Raw genomic sequence first — 19,727 nt, forward strand, 5'->3', positions numbered from 1 at the left:
AACCACTATTTACATAGCATTTGCATTGCATTAGGTGTTACAAGTAATCTAGAGATGATTTGCAGTGATCCACAACCTTTTTGGCACGAGGGACGGGTTTCATGGAACATAATTTTTCCATAGACAGGCAGTGAGGTGGGGGAGCAGAGTTCTATGTCCCAGTCCCTACCAGGCAGTGGACCAGTTGCGGATCACAGATTTAAAGTATACAGGAGGATGTGCATAGATTATGTGTAAATACTACTTTATCTAAAGGACTTGAGTATCTGTGGATTTTGGTATCTTCAGTGAGTCCTGGAATCAATGCCCCATGGATACTGAGACATGAGGGATAACTACTTAAATAATTACTTTAAAAATTAACAAAACCTTTTGAATGGTAAATACAGATATGCACCACATACATGATGGTAGTCCCATAAGACCATAGTGCTTGATTTTTACTGTACCTTTTCTTTGTTTAGATATGTTTATATATACAAATACAATGTGTTACAATTGCCTACAGTATTTAATACAGTAACATTATGTACAGGCTTGTAGCCTAGGAGCAATAGGCTGTATACCATCTAGGTTTGTAGAAGTACATTCTAACATTTCTACAATAATGGAAACACCTAAGCACACATTCCTCAGAATGTATTCCTACCATTAAGTGTAGCATGACTGTAGTGAGAAAAAAAAAATAGCGCAGGCATACCTTTGGCACTACCCTAATTCTTACCAACATCCATGATTACGTTAATTTGCACTGGAAAAGCTGTTCACAAAACAAGTGATAAATTCCAAGAATTTACTTTCAATATATAATAATAACAAGAACATAAGAACTCTAAGTACTCCATAAGAAGAAAAAAAATCTAAAAACAAAAATAGATGGGAAAAGGAAGAGGTAAATCTCAAGAGAAAATCCCCTCCAAAAGTGAAATGATTCTCAGCCTTTCTAGTAATTTGGGAAATACAAATTAAAATAAATCATTTATATCTATTAGAAAGCCAGACATCAGAGGCTTGATAATATCAATTTGTGGTGAAAGTGTGGTAAAAGGTACTATGATAAACTGTGTCACTACAAGATAGAGTACAAACTGGACTATGTATGGACAATTTTGTGTAACATTAAAATTTAATGTGCTTTAATTTCCTCTTCTCTGGCCTACAGATATATTCACCCATTTGTACAAGAGCACATGAACACAAAGGGTCATAACATTTCTCATAACAATAAAATCTTTGGAAATAAATGTTTACTATATTAAAAAATGGCTAAATAAAATACAGTGAACAAGAGCCTACTATGTGATCTTAGTCCAATTAGCATATTCTATATCATTTCAATCCTTTAAAAGACTCACCTTCTGACCCTGTATTAGACAATTGTATAAAGAATGTGTGGTTTTGTATGTCCATTTGGTCAAGTTAATGAAAACTTCTGTTCAAATCTGCTTGTTCTAATAGTTACTGAGGTCAGTATGTTTAGAATCTCTCTTTATAATTGTAGATTTTGCTATTATTTCTTAGTATTCTGTCCAGTTTTTGCTTTATCTGAAACCTAAATTATGAGAGGAGTAAACATTTATAATTGTTGATTTTCTAGTCAGAGTCAAACATATTTAATTATAATGTGTAACCATGTTATTTTTGGCATTAATTTGGCCTTAGATTCATTTTCTCCAATACTGATAAAGCTACATTAGCTTTCCTTTGGTTAGAATTTGCATGATTCATTGTGTTCTAACTGTTTATCTTTACTCTTTTTCTATCCCCATTTTTTAAAATCATGTTTGAAAATACTTGTCTTTTAACAGAACATATATTCCATTTACACTGAATGTAATTATTGTTATATATGTGTTTAAATCCACTTTCTTAATGCCCCACTCATTCTTTTTTTTCATATTCTTATATTTTTATTATTATTTTTTACTCTTCACCACAGTAGAAAGTATGCACTGTTTCTATTTGGTTAATGATTAACACTGAAATTATACCATGCGTATTTTCAAAGTCCAAAGTGAATGCCTGTAACCATTGCCAAATGCAATAAACTGACCTTAGAACACTTTGAGATTATGCCATTCCGGTTTATAGTCATTATTTTTATTTTTGAAATTGCTCTCATATTTTTAATCCTCCAAGGCATTATTTTTTGAATAATTCTTACCATTATTTTTTGAATAATTCTTACCATTATTTTTTGAATAATCTTCTAAACATAATAATAACTAGCTAAGCAGAACTTTCAGATTTTTAAATATTTTCACATACAGTGTTTTATTTGATTATCATAACAACCCAATGAGGGAGAATGAGTAGTAGGTAAGAGCTCATTGTGCAGTTAGACTGCTTGGCTTTGAATTTCAGTCCCAATAGTTATTTCAACTTGACCATGGACAAATCCTATTACTTAATCTTTCAGTGCCTATTTTTTCTCATTTTAAAAATGGGGATAATCATAATTCTATCTTCTAACGTATAAGTGTGTGTGGAATCAAATTGATAATGCAAGGAATTGACGCATAGAAAGTAACACAATACATATTGTTAGTAGTTTTTTAAATTTTTATGATGTTTATCAATAATACTTTCTTCATTTTCTACGGACTTAAGTGAATCTATGGACTTTAATGTTTTTTTCTAATGTTCACATATTAGATGGTAAAGCATGGATTTAAAATAAAATTTTTGATTTAGTGACTTAATTTACATTCTAGTCCCATTTAACTAGCTTGACCCAGTGCTATGTTTATCTGATCTTTAAGCTTATTTTAGCAAAAATTTTTTTCTCTATATCGATATAAGTGATTCAAGAAAAAAAATATATTAGTTGAGATTGGGAGAGAAAATTGTAGAAAGAGAAAGGAAGACAGAGAGAAAGCAAAACAGCCTAGAGATACAGTGTAACAAGAAGAGGTGCAGGGCACCAAATTGAGCAAGGGAGGGAAGACAATGGTTTGCTTAGGAAATAGGAGTGTAGTAACTAATCTGATGTCATCGTAGAACTCAGACTAGTTGTACAACTTAGAATTGAAAAATTGGAACAGGTCTGTAGGGCTGCACATTGACAGGAAGAGGTTATAGAAAATCGATTAAAGCCTAAATCCACCAATTTTTTTTCCAACTGAAGAAAAAGCAAAAACAGAACTCTGAGATTTTTTTGTTACTTGATGATTGAAAAACATTGATTTGTGGATGTGGAAGATTGCTGATTTAAAGAAGTCAAAGTGGTAAGTTATTTTAATGTGTTTTTGGAGTATCATATTGGTTGCCCCCCACCTCTGCCTTTTGTCTTGAAATGAGTGGTTTCTGTCATATGATTTGATATAGTTCAAAGTTTCAGAGTCTGTATTAGGCTTGTTGGCAACGTATGTTTCAGTGTCCTCCAGTACAAAATGTGCTATTTATATTGGAAATGTGTCTTAGCCTTGGCCCAAAAGGTTTCTCTGATTTCAGAGATCTGGTAGGCAAACTTGATTATCTTTGCCTCTTTTCTCTAACCTTCACATGTGACGTGTCTTGAGTCAGTTTTATTTCATTCTTTTTCTTTTATTTATTTTGACGGGAGGGTTGGAGGGTAAAGGTTTACTGTTTTAAGAAAACTTTGCATAATTCAGTGTAAAATTCAGGGGAATTATGCCTTTTTTTTTTCAGTAAGAAAAACCACTAACTTTACCAAGTCCTATAGTAATATTACTACATAAAGCTTTAGAATATTGAAAACTGGGAAAATAGAAAAGAAAATTAAAAGTCAAAGCATTTAGAGATAAGTGTAAATCATAAAATAGCATGCATAGATTTGAGATTAAAGCATTTCTATTAAAATTTGTAATGATATTTCTACAAAATGACTTGGTATAAAGATATTTAATTATGAGACATTTAGGCTAAGAACTGTGAATATGGAGAGTAGATAATTTATCTTTTCTTGGTCAATCTTAATTCACTTTCATGTTAAAAGTTCACTCTGGTACTGATATGAGGCTACCTTGGATGGGGGAAAACTCTGTAAATACTGTTACATATATAGGTAGAAAGGAAGTTACAGAAAGACACAAGTTCTTTGGAGGTTGCTACTTTTGGCTTAATAGAGCTCTTTATTGAAGTCATGACTTTGGTGCTATTTAAGTAGACTTTAAACTAAATGACCAAATTTATGGTACTTGATGTGTTCAGAGAAATCCTGAATTTACACTAGAGCCTTCCGTGTATAATACCATGTCATATTATGGGCATGAAATAAAATAACAAATACCTCTTATGTAATATTGATTAAAAAATACTTTTGAGAACATGAGAAACTGGATAATTTTGAGTTAACAGAGTTTTCTTCTTCTTGACATTGGATATGTCTTATTGAAACTTCATCTGTAAATGCTCCTTAAAGACTATTGCTTTTTTTTGTTAGGACATTATCAAATGTTCTATTTCACATTTTTAGAGGAATTCACAACGTATGTCATTTGGACAATTATAGTAACCATTTAAGCTTTAGAGTAAAGGGAATTTCTTTGTAGACCAATCCAGGAAATATGCAATATGAGCAAGAGAGCATTGATATTAACAACTATGGATAGCTACTCTGAGGATAAGTCTTTTGGGATAATTATTCTAGGAAATGGACATAATAACTATTTCAAATCCTTATTTTTGTTTTGTTTTTGGCCAAAGACATCAAGGATTTGTTTGAGAATTGTATTTCACAAGATAAAAATATATTTTAGTTCTTTTAATGCCTTTCCTATGGGGTTTTTAACTCTTCATATTGCTTGCTTAAGTTGAAAATTAACATTAAGTGAGAAAATGTATGACACTATATGGCCCTTAGTAGAAGCGTATTATATGTTTGTATAACTTCACCTATCCTGGGATGCTAACAAAATTCCCCACATATCTGCAAGTTATCCCTTATTTTAATAACATCCTAAATACTTTGTGAAAACACTGATTTGTTATTAAAAGAACAGTTCAGAGTTAACCGATGAGACAATAATGAGAAGTATACTTCAAAACCAACGTGTAATTGTCATAAATTCTTTAGGGGCTGGTGGGGAGGGAAGAAAGGAAATGAAATGTGGAAAAAAATGTAGGTGGAACATATTGCTAGTTCTTCTCATCTCTATCCATTCCTCTAGAAGAAATGAAAATAAGTCTGTGAAGTAGAAAGTGTTATAAGAAGTTTGGAAGAGTGAAATGCAAAGACAGAATGGCCAAGTGATAATAGAGTGATGGTGGGATGAGAGTGTATGTTTATGGCAGTTTTGATAGGACCAGTAGTAACAATAACAATACAATAATAAAACATTACAGCAACCAAATATATTGAACCTCTACTGTATCCATACACTGGGATAACAGCTTTATTTGCATTATCTGTTTAACCATGGTAACAACTCTATGAAGTACTTACTACTTTTTGTGGTTCATAAATAAATTTAGAGAGATTACTTTCTAGGGTCACACAGATGACAAATAGAAATTTCAGCATTTAAACTATAGTTTGTGTAATCCCTACAGTCATGTTCCTTAACCATTACATTTAAGCCTTGAGTCAAGTATGAAGCTCAAATGTTGCCTCTTTTCTCTCTCACGTTGTATCATCGGCCCTATGTCAACCACTATCTAGTCTTCTCTCCAATTCTGATTCTAATACATGTCTACATCCAGGTAGTCACTTATACTCCTTGCAAATTTCCCTTTCTTATTTTTTTTTTGAACAGCTTTCTCTGCTAACAAAACTCTCTCCCTCTTTGAAGGTATCTCTTTATCCCCTCCTTCCTACTGCCTTGTCCCATCATTTATGTAGATTGGGGCTTTGCCCAAAGTTGTGACTTTGTGTTCAACAACTTTTTGGGTACTTTGTCAACTCTCAAGGATCCAGCTCTCCAGACCTGATAATTCAGCCAGTGTGCACTGGCCTATACACAATAGTTGCTTAGGGATAGCATCTATTCTATTCTCTGTCTGCACTAAATCAGTTATTAAGTGTTTTGTGTACCATTTTTCAAACTGTAATTGCTTTGTTAAAAATTCCCAAATATCTCTGCTTCATTCTTCCTATCTTTAAAATTGTTTTTGTATATCCAATTGGCTTAAAAGTGGTACCTCAAAATCAGTATCTCCCCATGTTAGTCCCTTAGTTTCCCTAAACCAGGGGTCCTCAAACTTTTTAAACAGGGGGCCAGTTCATGGTCCCTCAGACCGTTGGAAGGCCGGACTATAATTTAAAAAAACTATGAACAAATTCCTATGCACACTGCACATATCTTATTTTGAAGTAAAAAAACAAACAGGTGAAAACACCCACATGTGGCCCGCAGGCCGTAGTTTGAGGACACCTGCCCTAAACCAAGTCTGCCAGTAGATTGTACTATTAGTGGTAAAGGCATTGCCATTCTTAACACTCACCCAAACTTTAAATCATGGAGCCTTCTTTGATTCTGTCTTTTCTCTATTACTCTCTTATATCTGATTCACTGTCATTTCCTATAGAGTAAGTCTCCACAAAATCTATTACATCTATTACAGTATTCCTCCCTTATTGGAGGGGGATACGTTCCAAGACCCCGAGTGGATGATTGAATACACAGATAGTACAAACCCTATATAGTCCCCTCTCCAGTATCCATGAAGGATTGGTTTCAGGACATCCATGATACCAAAATGCACAGATGCTGAAGTCGCTTATATAAAATTGTGTAGCATTTGCATATGACCTACGCACTTCCTTCTGTATACTTCATATCATCTCTAGATTACTTATAACACCTAATATAATGTAAATGCTATGTAAATAGTTGTTATACCATATTGTTTAGGGAATGATGACAAGAAAAAGTCTGTACATCTTCAGTAGAGACACAATTATCCATTTTTTAGACTATTTTCTATCCACAGTTGGTTGAATCCAGGGATGCAGAACCCGCAGATATGGAGGGCCAACTATATATACTATGTTTTTTCCTATATATAAATATTTATAACAAAATTTATAAATTATACACAGTAAGAGACTAGCAACAATAATAAAACAGAATAATTATAGCAATATAATGTAACTAAAGTTACGTGAATGTGGTTTCTCTCTCTCTCTCTAAATATTGTAATATTTTTGGACCACAGTTGACTACAGGTAACTAAAACTGCAGAAAGTGAAACCACTCATAAGTTGGAGGAGGGAGGACACTGCTGCATTGTGGAGTAACAATAATAATTCATGTCTCACAGTTCTATGGGTTGACTAAGTGGTTTTTCTGCTGTCTTAGCCCTGGAACATCATTGAACTTCTCTTACCCAGTGTGTCAACTCAGATGGCTGGAATAGCTAGGGACAGCTAGACTTCATGTGGTCCTTCATCCTAGTTATAGTCAGAGCACAATCAGTGAGCTCTGAGTTTTGAGAGATCAAGCTACCTGTGAAAATCATAATCAAAGTTCTGTTTGTGTCCTGTTTGCTGGCATCCCAATGGACAAAATGAACTTCAAGCTAATCTTTTTTTTTTTTTTTTTTTTTGAGACAGAGTCTCGCTTTGTTGTCCAGGCTAGAGTGAGTGCCGTGGCGTCAGGCTAGTTCACAGCAACCTCAAACTCCTGGGCTCGAGCGATCCTTCTGCCTCAGCCTCCCGAGTAGCTGGGACTACAGGCATGCGCCACCATGCCCGGCTAATTTTTTTTTTATATACATATCAGTTGGCCAATTAATTTCTTTCTATTTATAGTAGAGACGGGGTCTCGCTCTTGCTCAGGCTGGTTTTGAACTCCTGACCTTGAGCAAACCGCCCACCTCGGCCTCCCAGAGAGCTAGGATTACAGGTGTGAGCCACCATGCCCGGCCCAAGCTAATCTTATGTAGAAAGTTTATATAGAAAGAGAATCCACATATGTATGACTGCTGGGAAGTGTCATTCATTCAGTGATCATTATAGTATTAATAGATTTCATTTATACTGTAAATATACTGTAATTGATTAAGTATTTTCATATCCACCATTCTGGACCAAGCTTCTTGAAGGTAGACTTCACATCTGATATTCCCAGGACCTAGAACAATAATTCGCATTGTTTTATGTGCTTTTAGAAATGTAAGCTAGGTGTGAGAGAACCATGGGAGTTAAATTATGAGAGGTATATTGGGGACACTCAAAATCAGGGAGAAGAAAACAGATTTTTCTCCTGAAAGCCATTGAGGTTTTTGTCTGTTTATTTTCTTTGAAACAGGAAAGTAATGATTAAAACTTTTGGAGTGTATCAGTTGCATTAGAAGACAAAGAGAAAAGAGAAACACTAGAAAAGGTGTATTAGTAAACAGAGCAGTGATGAAAATTTGAACTAGGATTACAGAAGTAAGAATGAAAATTAGGAGAGCATGATTGATGATGACAATAGTTTTGTCATGGATAGTGTTCACAAGGTTGGCTAGGGGAAGGACTAATAGAGAACATTAGGATTGATAAAGGAATAATTAAGATTCATAGCATTCTTTATGCCCTTCCCCAAACCTGGTATCTCCTCGTTTTTCCTCATGTTAATAAGTGGTATCACAACCAAATACCTACATCTTTAATATTTTTATTTTCCTCATCCTTCGTCTCTATTCATAAACCAATTGCTGTTTACCTCTGAAATGTATCTTATCTATGCCCTAGTTCAAACCACTCACCTCTTTCCTGGGACACTGTGAGTTTTTTAACTTACTTCTCTCTCTCCATCTCTCTCTCTCTCCTCTTATCCTCCCATAATCTGATTTCTTCCTAGAAGCAAGAGAGATTTTATTTTAAAATATTGCAGTCTTCCATTTCCCCTTCCTATAGCCTCAATGGCTCTCTCTTTCTTCGTGTTCTACAAGGTCCTACATGATCTGGCCTACCTCTCTGACCTCATCTCATTTTACTCTCTCCTTTATCACACTGGCTTTCACCATGCTGACTGTATTTTTGTAATTGTTTGGCATATTCTTAGATTTTTTTACTTCCTTGGGCTTTTGCTCTTGCCTTTTATCTAGATTGTTCTTTCTCCGATCTTCTAATGACTGGATCCTTCTACTCCTTCAAATCATAGCATAAAGTCACTTCCTCAAGGATGTCCTCCCTGACTACTCAGTCTTAAATACCCTCATGGTGAAGTCACTCTCTATTGTATTATCCTGTTATTTCATAATAGTTAATATTTCTGCCTGATATTATTTTTATCATCACTGTTAGTATTACTGTTATTATTATTTTACAGCAACATGTTTTCTTTCCCTTCCACTCAGCTCTCTGAGAACAGGAACCTGTCTGTCTTACTCATCTTTTTATCGTGTACCTCATCCACAGTGCTTAGCAAAAAGCAGACACTCAATACTTGTTGCATGGATGAAGTTTTTCCCACCTGTATTATTACTCTCTTTCATAGGATATCACTTACATTAAGAAGGAGAAGGGATGTGAATTCATTTATTTAGTGTTTTATTAGTTGCAAGAGATATTTGGCTATGGGGAGAGAATAACACTCACTACCACCACAAATCTTACTACTATTGCCACTATATTAAACACATGATTTGATGAAGACATAAAAAAGTCTGTTTCTCCAATTCATGGGCATTTAAATTCCAAAAAGCTTTTAAAATCTTAATGCAGAAATTTAAATAACCAAAAATTTGGGTTGGAGGTGGACAACAGCTAAATTTTTTAAATGGAAAGATTACAAACATTTGAAATTAGATAGTTAAAGCAATATTTGGACTGTTCAATTCAGTTGGCTCTGATTATTTTCATTTTGTTAGTAATGGACATCAGAAGTGAAATCTAATCATAATTAGATAATACGTGAATAAGGACTGTTTATGTACATATAGAGCCAGAGGTTTGAAAAGGTTAGTATTCTCACAATAAGAAAAATCATTTAGTTCTAAAAGGCCAATTAGATTATTATTATGGGACACTTTTTGTATGTTCTTCACCTGTTGAGTTACTATTGTTATTGATAATTCTTTTCAGATTATGAATAAACAGTTTGTGCTCTATTTATTCATGCTAATATTTACTTTGTAAAATGTGTTTCTTACAGGAGTATAAATAGTTTCTAAAAAGGACACTGACAACTTCAAAGCAAAATGAAGTTCTTTCTGTTGCTTTCAGCCATTGGGTTCTGCTGGGCTCAATATTCACCAAATACTCAAACAGGACGGACATCTATTGTCCATCTGTTTGAGTGGCGCTGGGTTGATATTGCTCTTGAATGTGAGCGATACTTAGCTCCATATGGATTTGGTGGTGTTCAGGTAGGTGTTGTTTATAGTATAAATTGCTGCCTTCACTGTGTTTATAGTAAATGGTATTCTCATCAGTGTCTGTCAAGCTGAAGCACCATTTTGTAATACTTCATATATAAGTACTCTAAGTAAAATAGTTTTCTGCAGAAGAAACAATTAAGTATTTTTGGCAATTTTATAGGTTGTTTCTGATATCTTTTTTCAGTAGGAAATTTCCAGTGTGCTGTTAATATTTTCAAGTGGTTAAAAAGAAACATAGTTGCATATACAAGGATTCAAAAATAATTTTATGTTATTATTAGTTTCTAGAACATCTAATGATATAAAGTAAGCCATGATTTGATGCTTATTAATGTTATTTTATTTATAGATCTCTCCACCCAATGAAAATATTGTAATTAACAGCCCTTCTAGACCCTGGTGGGAAAGATACCAACCAGTTAGCTATAAATTGTGCACAAGATCTGGAAATGAAGATGAATTCAGAAACATGGTGACTAGATGTAACAATGTTGGTGTAAGTGAATTCAAATTTCCTTTGAAATTTTTGTATAAGAAAGTAATTTCTCTCTTCTATTTTTTTGGTCCTTTTGAGCAGAAAGTTTTGCATATTTTAAATTATTTCATTTTATATCATACTTAAATTATAAGTCAAAATGAACTGTTGCTTTATGTTCAACTTTTGTAAATTGTTGTGTATGTGCCATTTATCTACTAAAGAAGAGATGAGTTAAAGTTTAAAGCAGAATTTACTGATAAAAGCAAAGCATCAACTTTTAACATTTATAGCTATACACATTTCCTGGAAACACTTTTCTGGTTAGGAATTGAAAATTCCAGTTAAAGTATTTGCTGTCTCTTTTGTGTGGCTATTTTCTCATTATAAAGAAGAGTATAAATGAGAGACTCATAGCCACCTTCCTCTCTTCAGATACTAAGTAGACAGTAGAAGCTAAGTGCTTCTTTCTCCTGGTGACCCACTGAAATTTCAGAAACCAATAATCTCTTCTGCCTCAACTGATTTTTACCTCCCCAAATAGCTCTTGGCATTTATTTATATTTCGGGTGGTTTCAGGGTCTCTTAATGTATCATTGCTATAAATATTTGACCACGTGTCTGGAATGGACATAGGTTTTCAGTTCACATTAGTTTCCTATCATACTCGACCTTTGGTATTTTAGGAAAATAAGTTATAAAATAACAAGGAAATATTTTGGAATTTAATTAACATGCTGTAAACTTTAATAAATAATTCTTTAGTTTTCTGTCTTTCTATAAGTCAAACTGAAGTAGAAAATTTGTTTTTCAGGTCCGTATTTATGTGGATGCTGTAATTAATCACATGACTGGTAGTGGTGGGAGTGCAGGAACAAGCAGTACTTGTGGAAGTTACTTTGACCCTGGAAATAGGAATTTTCCAGCAGTTCCTTATTCTGCCTGGGATTTTAATGATGACAAATGTAAAACTGGAGGTAGAGAAATTGAGAACTATAAGGATGCTTATCAGGTAATTTTTTTAAAAATAGTGATCTGAATAAAGAGCTATCTATGCTTTTAAATATAGATATGCAGCACATTGAATTCCATTTTAAATATTAATTTAGACCCCTCAGGAAACCAACTTACCAGGTCTGACTGCTTAAAAATAAGAAACTCAAATCAATATTTACAAATTTTTCCATAATCAATTAAAAAGCTTATCTACTTTATTTCCTATATTCTCCATTTTATACTAGAAAATATTTAAAAAATATGTCCATAGTACAATGTCAATATCCCAAGTGTCCAATGCAAACAAGGAACTATAGAAATATTTATTGATGAATAAGTGAATGAATGTCCAATGGATTCTCAGGTGAAAGATGATATTTTATGAACCGATCACAAATTTTTCACCTCAACAGGTCAGAGATTGTCGTCTGGTTGGTCTTCTTGATCTTGCCCTGGAGAAAGATTACGTGCGTTCCACTATTGCTAACTATATGAACCATCTCATTGACATTGGTGTGGCAGGTTTCAGAATTGATGCTGCCAAGCACATGTGGCCTGGAGACATGAAGGCAGTTTTGGATAAGTTGCATAACCTAAACACAAGTTGGTTCCCTGAAGGAAGTAGACCTTTCATTTACCAGGAGGTACATCTACAAATATAAATATATATGTTTGTGTATAAAATATTTTATAAAATTAATTGGAGATTTAATTAAATATGCAATTTCTATACATTAATGGCTGAGTCATTTATGTAGAGCAGTATAGAGCAGTGTTCTTTAGTTTCCTTTTATTCAGATACAGTACATCTAATTCTTTATCACAATAGGTTCTATGGAAGTACAGAGAATTTATTTAGGCTACAAACTTCACAAACTTCACTGTGCCATTTACTATCTCTACCGAGACTGAGAACACTGAGAATCATATAGTTGTTGTTGTCTCGACTGATCTATCTGAGTTTAAATCTTGGCTGTACCACCATTAGCTCTGTTAGTTTTTAGGCAAATCTTTAAACTCTCTGCTCAACAGTTATTTCATGTGAACAAAAGGGCTAAGATAATGGTTGTGTCTTTAGAGAATTAAATGGGTTAATATTTATTAAGTGCTGAGAAATGTTGTTGGTCAGATAGTAAATGCCAAATTAATGTGACCTATTATTATCATTTATGTGCAAGACTAAAAATTAGGTCAGCATCCTCACAGTGCAATAGGTCATCTTGTCATTATGTTTCTTTTAATATAGTACCATATATTTCATTAGAACAAGGAAGAATTTTGGTATAAGGAAAACCATTCTGAGTATTTCAAATAACAAATAGTTTAAAGCTATTTTCTATATAATACTAATTTTTGGTTAGAATAATTTAAAGTTCTTATGTAAAATGATATTTTTTCCTATCTTTCTACTAGGTAATTGATCTGGGTGGTGAGGCAATTACAAGCAGTGAGTACTTTGGAAATGGCCGTGTGACAGAGTTCAAGTATGGAGCAAAACTAGGCACAGTTATTCGCAAGTGGAACGGAGAGAAGATGTGTTACTTAAAGTAAATAAAATACAATTTGTCCTTTGAATTATTTCACAGGGCTATTAGTCATATTACCCCAATATGGGTTATCTTCTCAGTACCTTCCTATTTAGGAAACTGTTGGGTCAGTTATTAATTTAAATGTTATAGTGTCACAAACACCAATTGATCATCTTTTGTATTTGGAATGTCAGTCATAAGAAAGTATGCCTAGAAACCCAAAATATTATCAAGGCATTTTAATCTGTATATGATATTAGTATACTAGATTTGACTAATGTTTGCATATGATCTTTTAAATCCAGATTATTATTAAAATAATCATACTATTTATAAAGTACCTAAAATGTGACCATACTGTAGAATTTACATATATCAATTCATTAATTCTAAATATTGAAATGTTTATAACAATATAGTATTGAAAGCCTATTTTAATCCAGGTTGCCATTCTGTATAATGTGATATGGATGTTGACCCTTCTAAAGTACATCTAAATTACAATATACTGAAACCTCTAAAAGGACCCTTTTTTATACCAAAGATCTATAGCTGTAACATGAATGGAATACAAGTAATCCATACATATATGCAAACATGGATTGTATTTGTAGATTGTGTGTGTGTATGTGTGTATATATCCCCTATAGAATAAACATTTAATTAGAGAGAGAATTTAATATGAATATGCTATACAGAAAGAGATGTACATTTAGGTTACTCTAAAGTTATTGTAAGGGAATACAAAAATGTATATATTATTTTTTTAAATAGGAACTGGGGAGAAGGTTGGAGTTTCATGCCTTCTGACCGAGCACTTGTCTTTGTGGATAACCATGACAATCAACGAGGACATGGAGCTGGTGGAGCATCTATTCTTACATTCTGGGACTCTAGGTAGCAAACAAAGTTCTCTAGTGTTTTTGCCTACCTTTCAATCATGGTAAGAAAATTCTGTTCTACTATGATAATATTTTGTGACTTTCAGACTTTATAAAATGGCAGTTGGATTTATGCTTGCCCATCCTTATGGATTTACACGGATAATGTCAAGCTACCATTGGCCAAGATATTTTGAAAATGGAAAAGTAAGTTTTGAAGTTGTTCAAAAGATCTTTTTCTCAAGGAAAAGGAGGGAATTTTGTTGTAATTTAACATGAGGCTATGACATCCAATATGTATTTATCAAATATTAAGTGTAAACCTCATGCAGAACTCTGATTTTGGTAATGCAGAGAATAGTAAAAGAGTAAAATTCATATTTTCTGTGATCAAAGAGTATGAAAGCTATTTCAGAAATATAACAAATAATCCCCTACTCCCAAGAGAAAATATTAAAGATAAGAGCAAGATACCCAGAGTGAAATATGTACTTCTAAGAAATACCTACCTCTTGGGGTTGATATGAGTAATAAGCACATTAATGCTTGTAAGAAATTTAAAACTTCACTTGCCCATAGTGAAAGCAATATAAGTATGTGTTAAATACTTTAAAAAAAGAAGTTTTATGGCATGTAAAAAAATGATTTAGTTGACATGAGGTTAAATAGGGAACGTACATTATAATAGGAAGAAAATTGCACGTTTTATATTAAAGAAATTTACATATATCATTTTAAAAAATTTACAGACTATTTCAGGAGAGGTAAAAATGAGAGAAATAATGGAGTATGTGGTAAAGGCATTAATCTGACTAGCAATTTCAAAAAGGAACCAAGAAGTAAGATTACGAAGATATTTAGAAAACTAGTAGAAGGTTTTCTTTTTAAACTGAAGATTTCAGAAGCAGCCATCATACAGAAATTTTACACCTAAAGAAGAAATTTCCCATCCCTACAAGTCAGAGCAATATCTATCTGTTTTTTTCTAGATTCCTTTGAATTTGTGAAGCTTACTACTTTGTAGAATATATTTTACTTTTAGACAAATTTAATGTTTAGGACATGCCCCTTTATATTGAGCCAACTTCATATAGTTTCCACTAATAGGTCTTATTTTTGATGTCAGGAATCCTGACCTATTTTGTTTTCCCTTTTTCCTATGACATTTCCACTGAGACTTCTGCATGCTAAACTCTTGGTTTTGTTCACTATTCAGCAAAAGAATGATTTTAAGACTGGTGCTGATAATGCTCCTAGACCTTTTTTTTTTCCTGTGAATATCTTTAAAAATGCCCATTGGAAAAATAGTATTAAATGCTATTAAAAATTTGGTCAGTTTTGTAAAAAACGTTAGGATGGGCGAATTAGTACATTTATCCAAAAGGAAGTATGAAAGGAACTAATATTTATGTAACAATGATCATATTCAAGGCATTTTCCCATACATTATTTAATTTTTATAGCAACCGAGCAATATCCCCATTTTATAGATAAGCAAACTGAGAAGTTTTTCTCAGCTGGTAGTGATGGAGATTATGCTTTAGTCCTGGTGTTTCTGACACTAAAGCCCTTGCCATTTCAGGGAGATTGCACAGCTTACAGTGATTTTAAGAAGACATTGCAGTTCCTCAGAAAGAAAACAAGAGGATAAAAAGTTGTTAGTCTGGCTTAAAATGTGGCACTAAAGAACCAGAGGATAGAGAGATGATGAAGACTCAGTAAAAGGCTGAAATAAGGAAAGTGTTAAATTCTAAATAAAGACACTGCCCAGACTCAAGTATCAGGATAGACTGGCTTTGGTGTAATGGAGAAGGAAGAGGCCAATACATATACGTTAAAACACGAGTGTTTCTCTTCTTCCTCATTAAGGATGTTAATGATTGGGTTGGGCCACCAAATAATAATGGAGTGATTAAAGAAGTTACTATTAATCCGGACACCACTTGTGGCAATGACTGGGTCTGTGAACATCGATGGCGTCAAATAAGGTAAGAATATCCATTTAGAGATATCCTCTAATAGTAAACTTTCTTTAACATTTTATTTCTAACTGTTGAAGTTGAAAAAAATCGATATTTTTTTTTATGATATTGTGTGTTTAGGAACATGGTTGTTTTCCGTAATGTAGTTGATGGCCAGCCTTTTACAAACTGGTGGGATAATGGTAGCAACCAAGTTGCTTTTGGAAGAGGAAACAGAGGCTTCATTGTATTTAACAATGATGACTGGTGAGTAGGTATCCATTAAAAATAATGTTTTATGCTCGTATGTTCTTAGTTTATTCTTTTCTTTTCTGTTCATTTACTTTTTTTGTATCTGAAAACTCCTTTCATCAGTGGAATAAGAAGACAGAGAGATCAGAAAAGGGCAGAAGAAAAATGATGATGGCTCTTATTCTTTTGTTCTCCTATTTTTATAAGGGCTTTCTGTTGTAAGTAGTTTGTTTTGTGTGCCCTTGCAACATCATATGCATATATATAATGCACATATATATGCTCACACATATAAACCCCACAAAATACACAAAGTAGTTAATAAGGATTGTGACATCATTAAAGGAGCATGTCTTATAGTCCTATTTTTTTAACCATATTGTCTCAATACTGTAATATCTTTTCTTTATAGTAGATCTTTTCCTCAACTACTCCTCTATCTGGTTCTTTAGTATACTTTATTCACTTTCTTGCTCTTCATTGTGTTGAATTTAAGTTAAATCTTACATTTTATTTTACAGGTCCTTATCTTTAACTTTGCAAACTGGTCTTCCTGCTGGCACATATTGTGATATCATTTCTGGAGATAAAATTGACGGCAATTGCACAGGAATTAATATCTATGTTTCCAATGATGGCAAGGCTAATTTTTCTATTAGTAACTCTGCCGAAGATCCATTTATTGCAATTCATGTTGAATCTAAATTGTAAAATTCAAATTAAATACATATACTCAAAACAATAACCACGTGTGTTTCTTTTCTTATATATAAACTCTTATATTAATTAATTTTTTGTAAAAGCTATAATAAGTAATCAACTTGAAAAACTCAGAAAAGCATAATCATTTATAATTACATAATTATAAGATAATTACTATCAACATGTTGTATGTTTTAGAAGACTCACTTTAACATATTTTTCATAGGAATTTCTAAGAACTCAGAAAAGCATCTTAACAAATATGTATGTCATCATTAACACCATTTACTCAGCTATGTATCTCTAAATTTTGTCAGTCTTCCATAGGGTATTTGACCAATTAATTAGGGATAGCTGATTTAATGTTGATTCCTATGCAAATGAGTGCATTTGTATGCTTTCACAACGTGAAAATACTTTGTCGTTAATGGAGTTGAAAAATAGAAGAGACCTAATTTATACAATCTACAGTTCTTAATTGCACTTAATTACATTTTCTCTTTATTCTTTCCTCTTTCCCATTTTTTTTCTAATGACTTTGACTTCTAGTTGTATGGCTATACGTTTCTGATCATAACCTCTACTATGGATTGTTATTTAGAGCTTTCATGACACCATGTGGTCCGGTTTTTTCCTAATCCTCTAGCTGTTCATTCTCTGTGGTCTTGACTTTATAGAATTTGTTTGGGCTTCCTCCTAGGTCTTATAACTCTCAGTTGTTTTTCTTCTGCTCAAATGAGAACTAGAAACCATAACTCAGAATTTTTTTCTTCCTTTCACCTATAAACTTATCTATCCCTGTTGTGAAGCAGATTCACTGTGCATTGGTTACCACTTCCACTCACTCATCTTGGGCTGCAATCTACTACTTGTATAAGTCCAGTGAGACAAAACACACACAGAAAAGAAGTTGCATGAAGCAGGTTTATTGCTTACAGATAGGCATCAAAGGACAAAAGAAGCCTAGGATTCATGATAAGCGAGACATATCATGAATGTGCCCCCTTTGCACTGTAGACAAGGGACCTGAGAAAGCAGTCTGCCCTGGGTTTTATTACTGGGGGGTCACACGATGAGTTAGACTAAAGCAATGAAAAACATCCTGTTCTAGGAGGAATAGTAGCAGAGCCTGGGCTGTTTTCGCCAGTTTCTCCTTATCTCAGGATGTTGGATTCTAAGCACATTCTACACTTATTCTTGAGAACTACAGGTAAGAAAGAGTGAAGAACTGAGTCAGTCCCTGGCCACCTGGAGAACTGTCCTGCATTTTCCCCTCACATTTTCTTCTTTCCTCCTGGCTTGATGAAGAAATTATACCTCATTCTACCAAAAGCCATTTTTTCCACTTGTGTTAATGATACCATCCCATTTTTACCTTTTTGAGGATTTTATTTCCTAAATTATCCTCCCTCTTTTGATTTAGTAATCTTCCCTTTACTGCTGTATTAGTCCCCTCATATTACTTGTATGACAGTTTTCCAACTAAAAAATGCATGATCCTCCATATATTTTTCTAGATTTAGGTCATTTTTTTTTTGCTTCCTTTTCTAGTCAAACATCTATGTTTTCTTCACACAGTCTCCACATGCTCAATTTTAGTTATTTTTAACCTTCTACCCTCCAGTTTCCATCATCAGCACTTCATTGAATCTGTTCTTGTCAAAATCATTAATGACATATATGTTACCAGTCCAATATACTTCTCTATTCTCATCTTACTCTACTTCTCAGTAGTATTCAAGAAGTTGGGCCATTCTGTTCTCCTCTCTTCCTTTGGCCACTGTGAATCTACTCTCCTGGTTTCCTTCTGTCTCACTGATTATTCTTTTTCAGATTGTAGTTTTACTGAATCATCTTCTGTTTGACCTAAGACCTCACTTGCATGTAAGTCTTTTCTTAATCTTCTCTTCTCCTGGGATTTCCATCATTTCTATGAACTTAAAAGTAATCCTTTTGCATAAAGATCTGTGTCTCCAATGCAGAACATTTCTTGAACTTCAGCCTCACATTTCCAACAGATGCTTGTTATTGCCACTTCCATGTTTCACAGACATTTTATATTTAATGTAATGAAAATGGAACCCTCAGTTCTTTCTTTGCACAAACCTTTTACTACTCCTTCTTGTCAACGCTTGCTTAGAAATCTCAGGGATTAATATTTCTTATTTTCTCTCCCTTTCACTCAACATCTCCTTATTCCCTCACATAAATCTGAGCATGAATTATTAAATGTATCTTCAAAATATCTCTGGATTCCATGCCCTTCTTTTGTATCATGTGTTACTGCTTCATCCAGGTCACCATTATCTCTTCCCTGCATCCCAAAACAGCTACACAACTGGTCTCCTGTCTCTACTATTTTACTTTCTCAATCCATTTTACTAAATATCATAACATTATATTCATAAAATTAATGGAATTACAACATTCATAGTTAAAACTATTATTTTTATTGCATTTCCACCTATTTATGTCCTCTGCTATTTCCTTCCTCAGTGTTTTGTATTTCTCCCTGTAGAGGTCCCTTACCTCCTTAGTTAAATATATTCCTAGGTATTTTATTTTCATTGTTGCTATTGCACAGGGTGTTGAGTCTTTTATTTGGCTCCCAGTTTGACTGTTGTTGGCATATAGGAATGCTACTAATAACTGTACATTG

General features: G+C 33.4%; 1 protein-coding gene across 2 annotated transcripts; it reads left to right on the plus strand.

Moving 5' to 3' along the window:
* The first annotated feature begins 2,967 nt into the window (after positions 1-2,967).
* LOC105864005 (alpha-amylase 2B) lies at positions 2,968-17,111 on the plus strand. 2 transcript variants are annotated; one of them, XM_075999907.1, is made up of 11 exons: positions 2,969-3,227; positions 10,047-10,260; positions 10,622-10,768; positions 11,562-11,759; positions 12,157-12,387; positions 13,157-13,290; positions 14,047-14,169; positions 14,261-14,360; positions 16,023-16,141; positions 16,256-16,381; positions 16,888-17,111. In XM_075999907.1, the coding sequence occupies exons 2-11, from the start codon at positions 10,093-10,095 to the stop codon at positions 17,075-17,077; spliced, it is 1,536 nt and encodes a 511-aa protein (XP_075856022.1). In that variant the 5' UTR covers positions 2,969-3,227; positions 10,047-10,092; the 3' UTR covers positions 17,078-17,111. The 2 variants fall into 2 exon arrangements, with proteins under 2 accessions (XP_075856023.1, XP_075856022.1); XM_075999908.1 differs by lacking the exon at positions 11,562-11,759 and having other exon boundaries at positions 2,968-3,227.
* Positions 17,112-19,727: the final 2,616 nt, after the last annotated feature.

The sequence above is a fragment of the Microcebus murinus genome, chromosome 2 (genome assembly GCF_040939455.1).
Source record: "Microcebus murinus isolate Inina chromosome 2, M.murinus_Inina_mat1.0, whole genome shotgun sequence".
Lineage (NCBI taxonomy): Eukaryota > Metazoa > Chordata > Mammalia > Primates > Cheirogaleidae > Microcebus > Microcebus murinus.

What these genes read in the sequence shown, in the direction of transcription:
- LOC105864005 (XM_075999907.1), top strand. Translation starts at nt 10,093, where the DNA reads ATGAAGTTCTTTCTGTTGCTTTCAGCCATTGGGTTCTGCTGGGCTCAA. An exon ending in GACCTTTCATTTACCAGGAG is followed by an intron (nt 12,388 to 13,156) that starts GTACATCTACAA and finishes TCTTTCTACTAG; the next exon opens with GTAATTGATCTGGGTGGTGA. An exon ending in GAGAAGATGTGTTACTTAAA is followed by an intron (nt 13,291 to 14,046) that starts GTAAATAAAATA and finishes TTTTTTAAATAG; the next exon opens with GAACTGGGGAGAAGGTTGGA.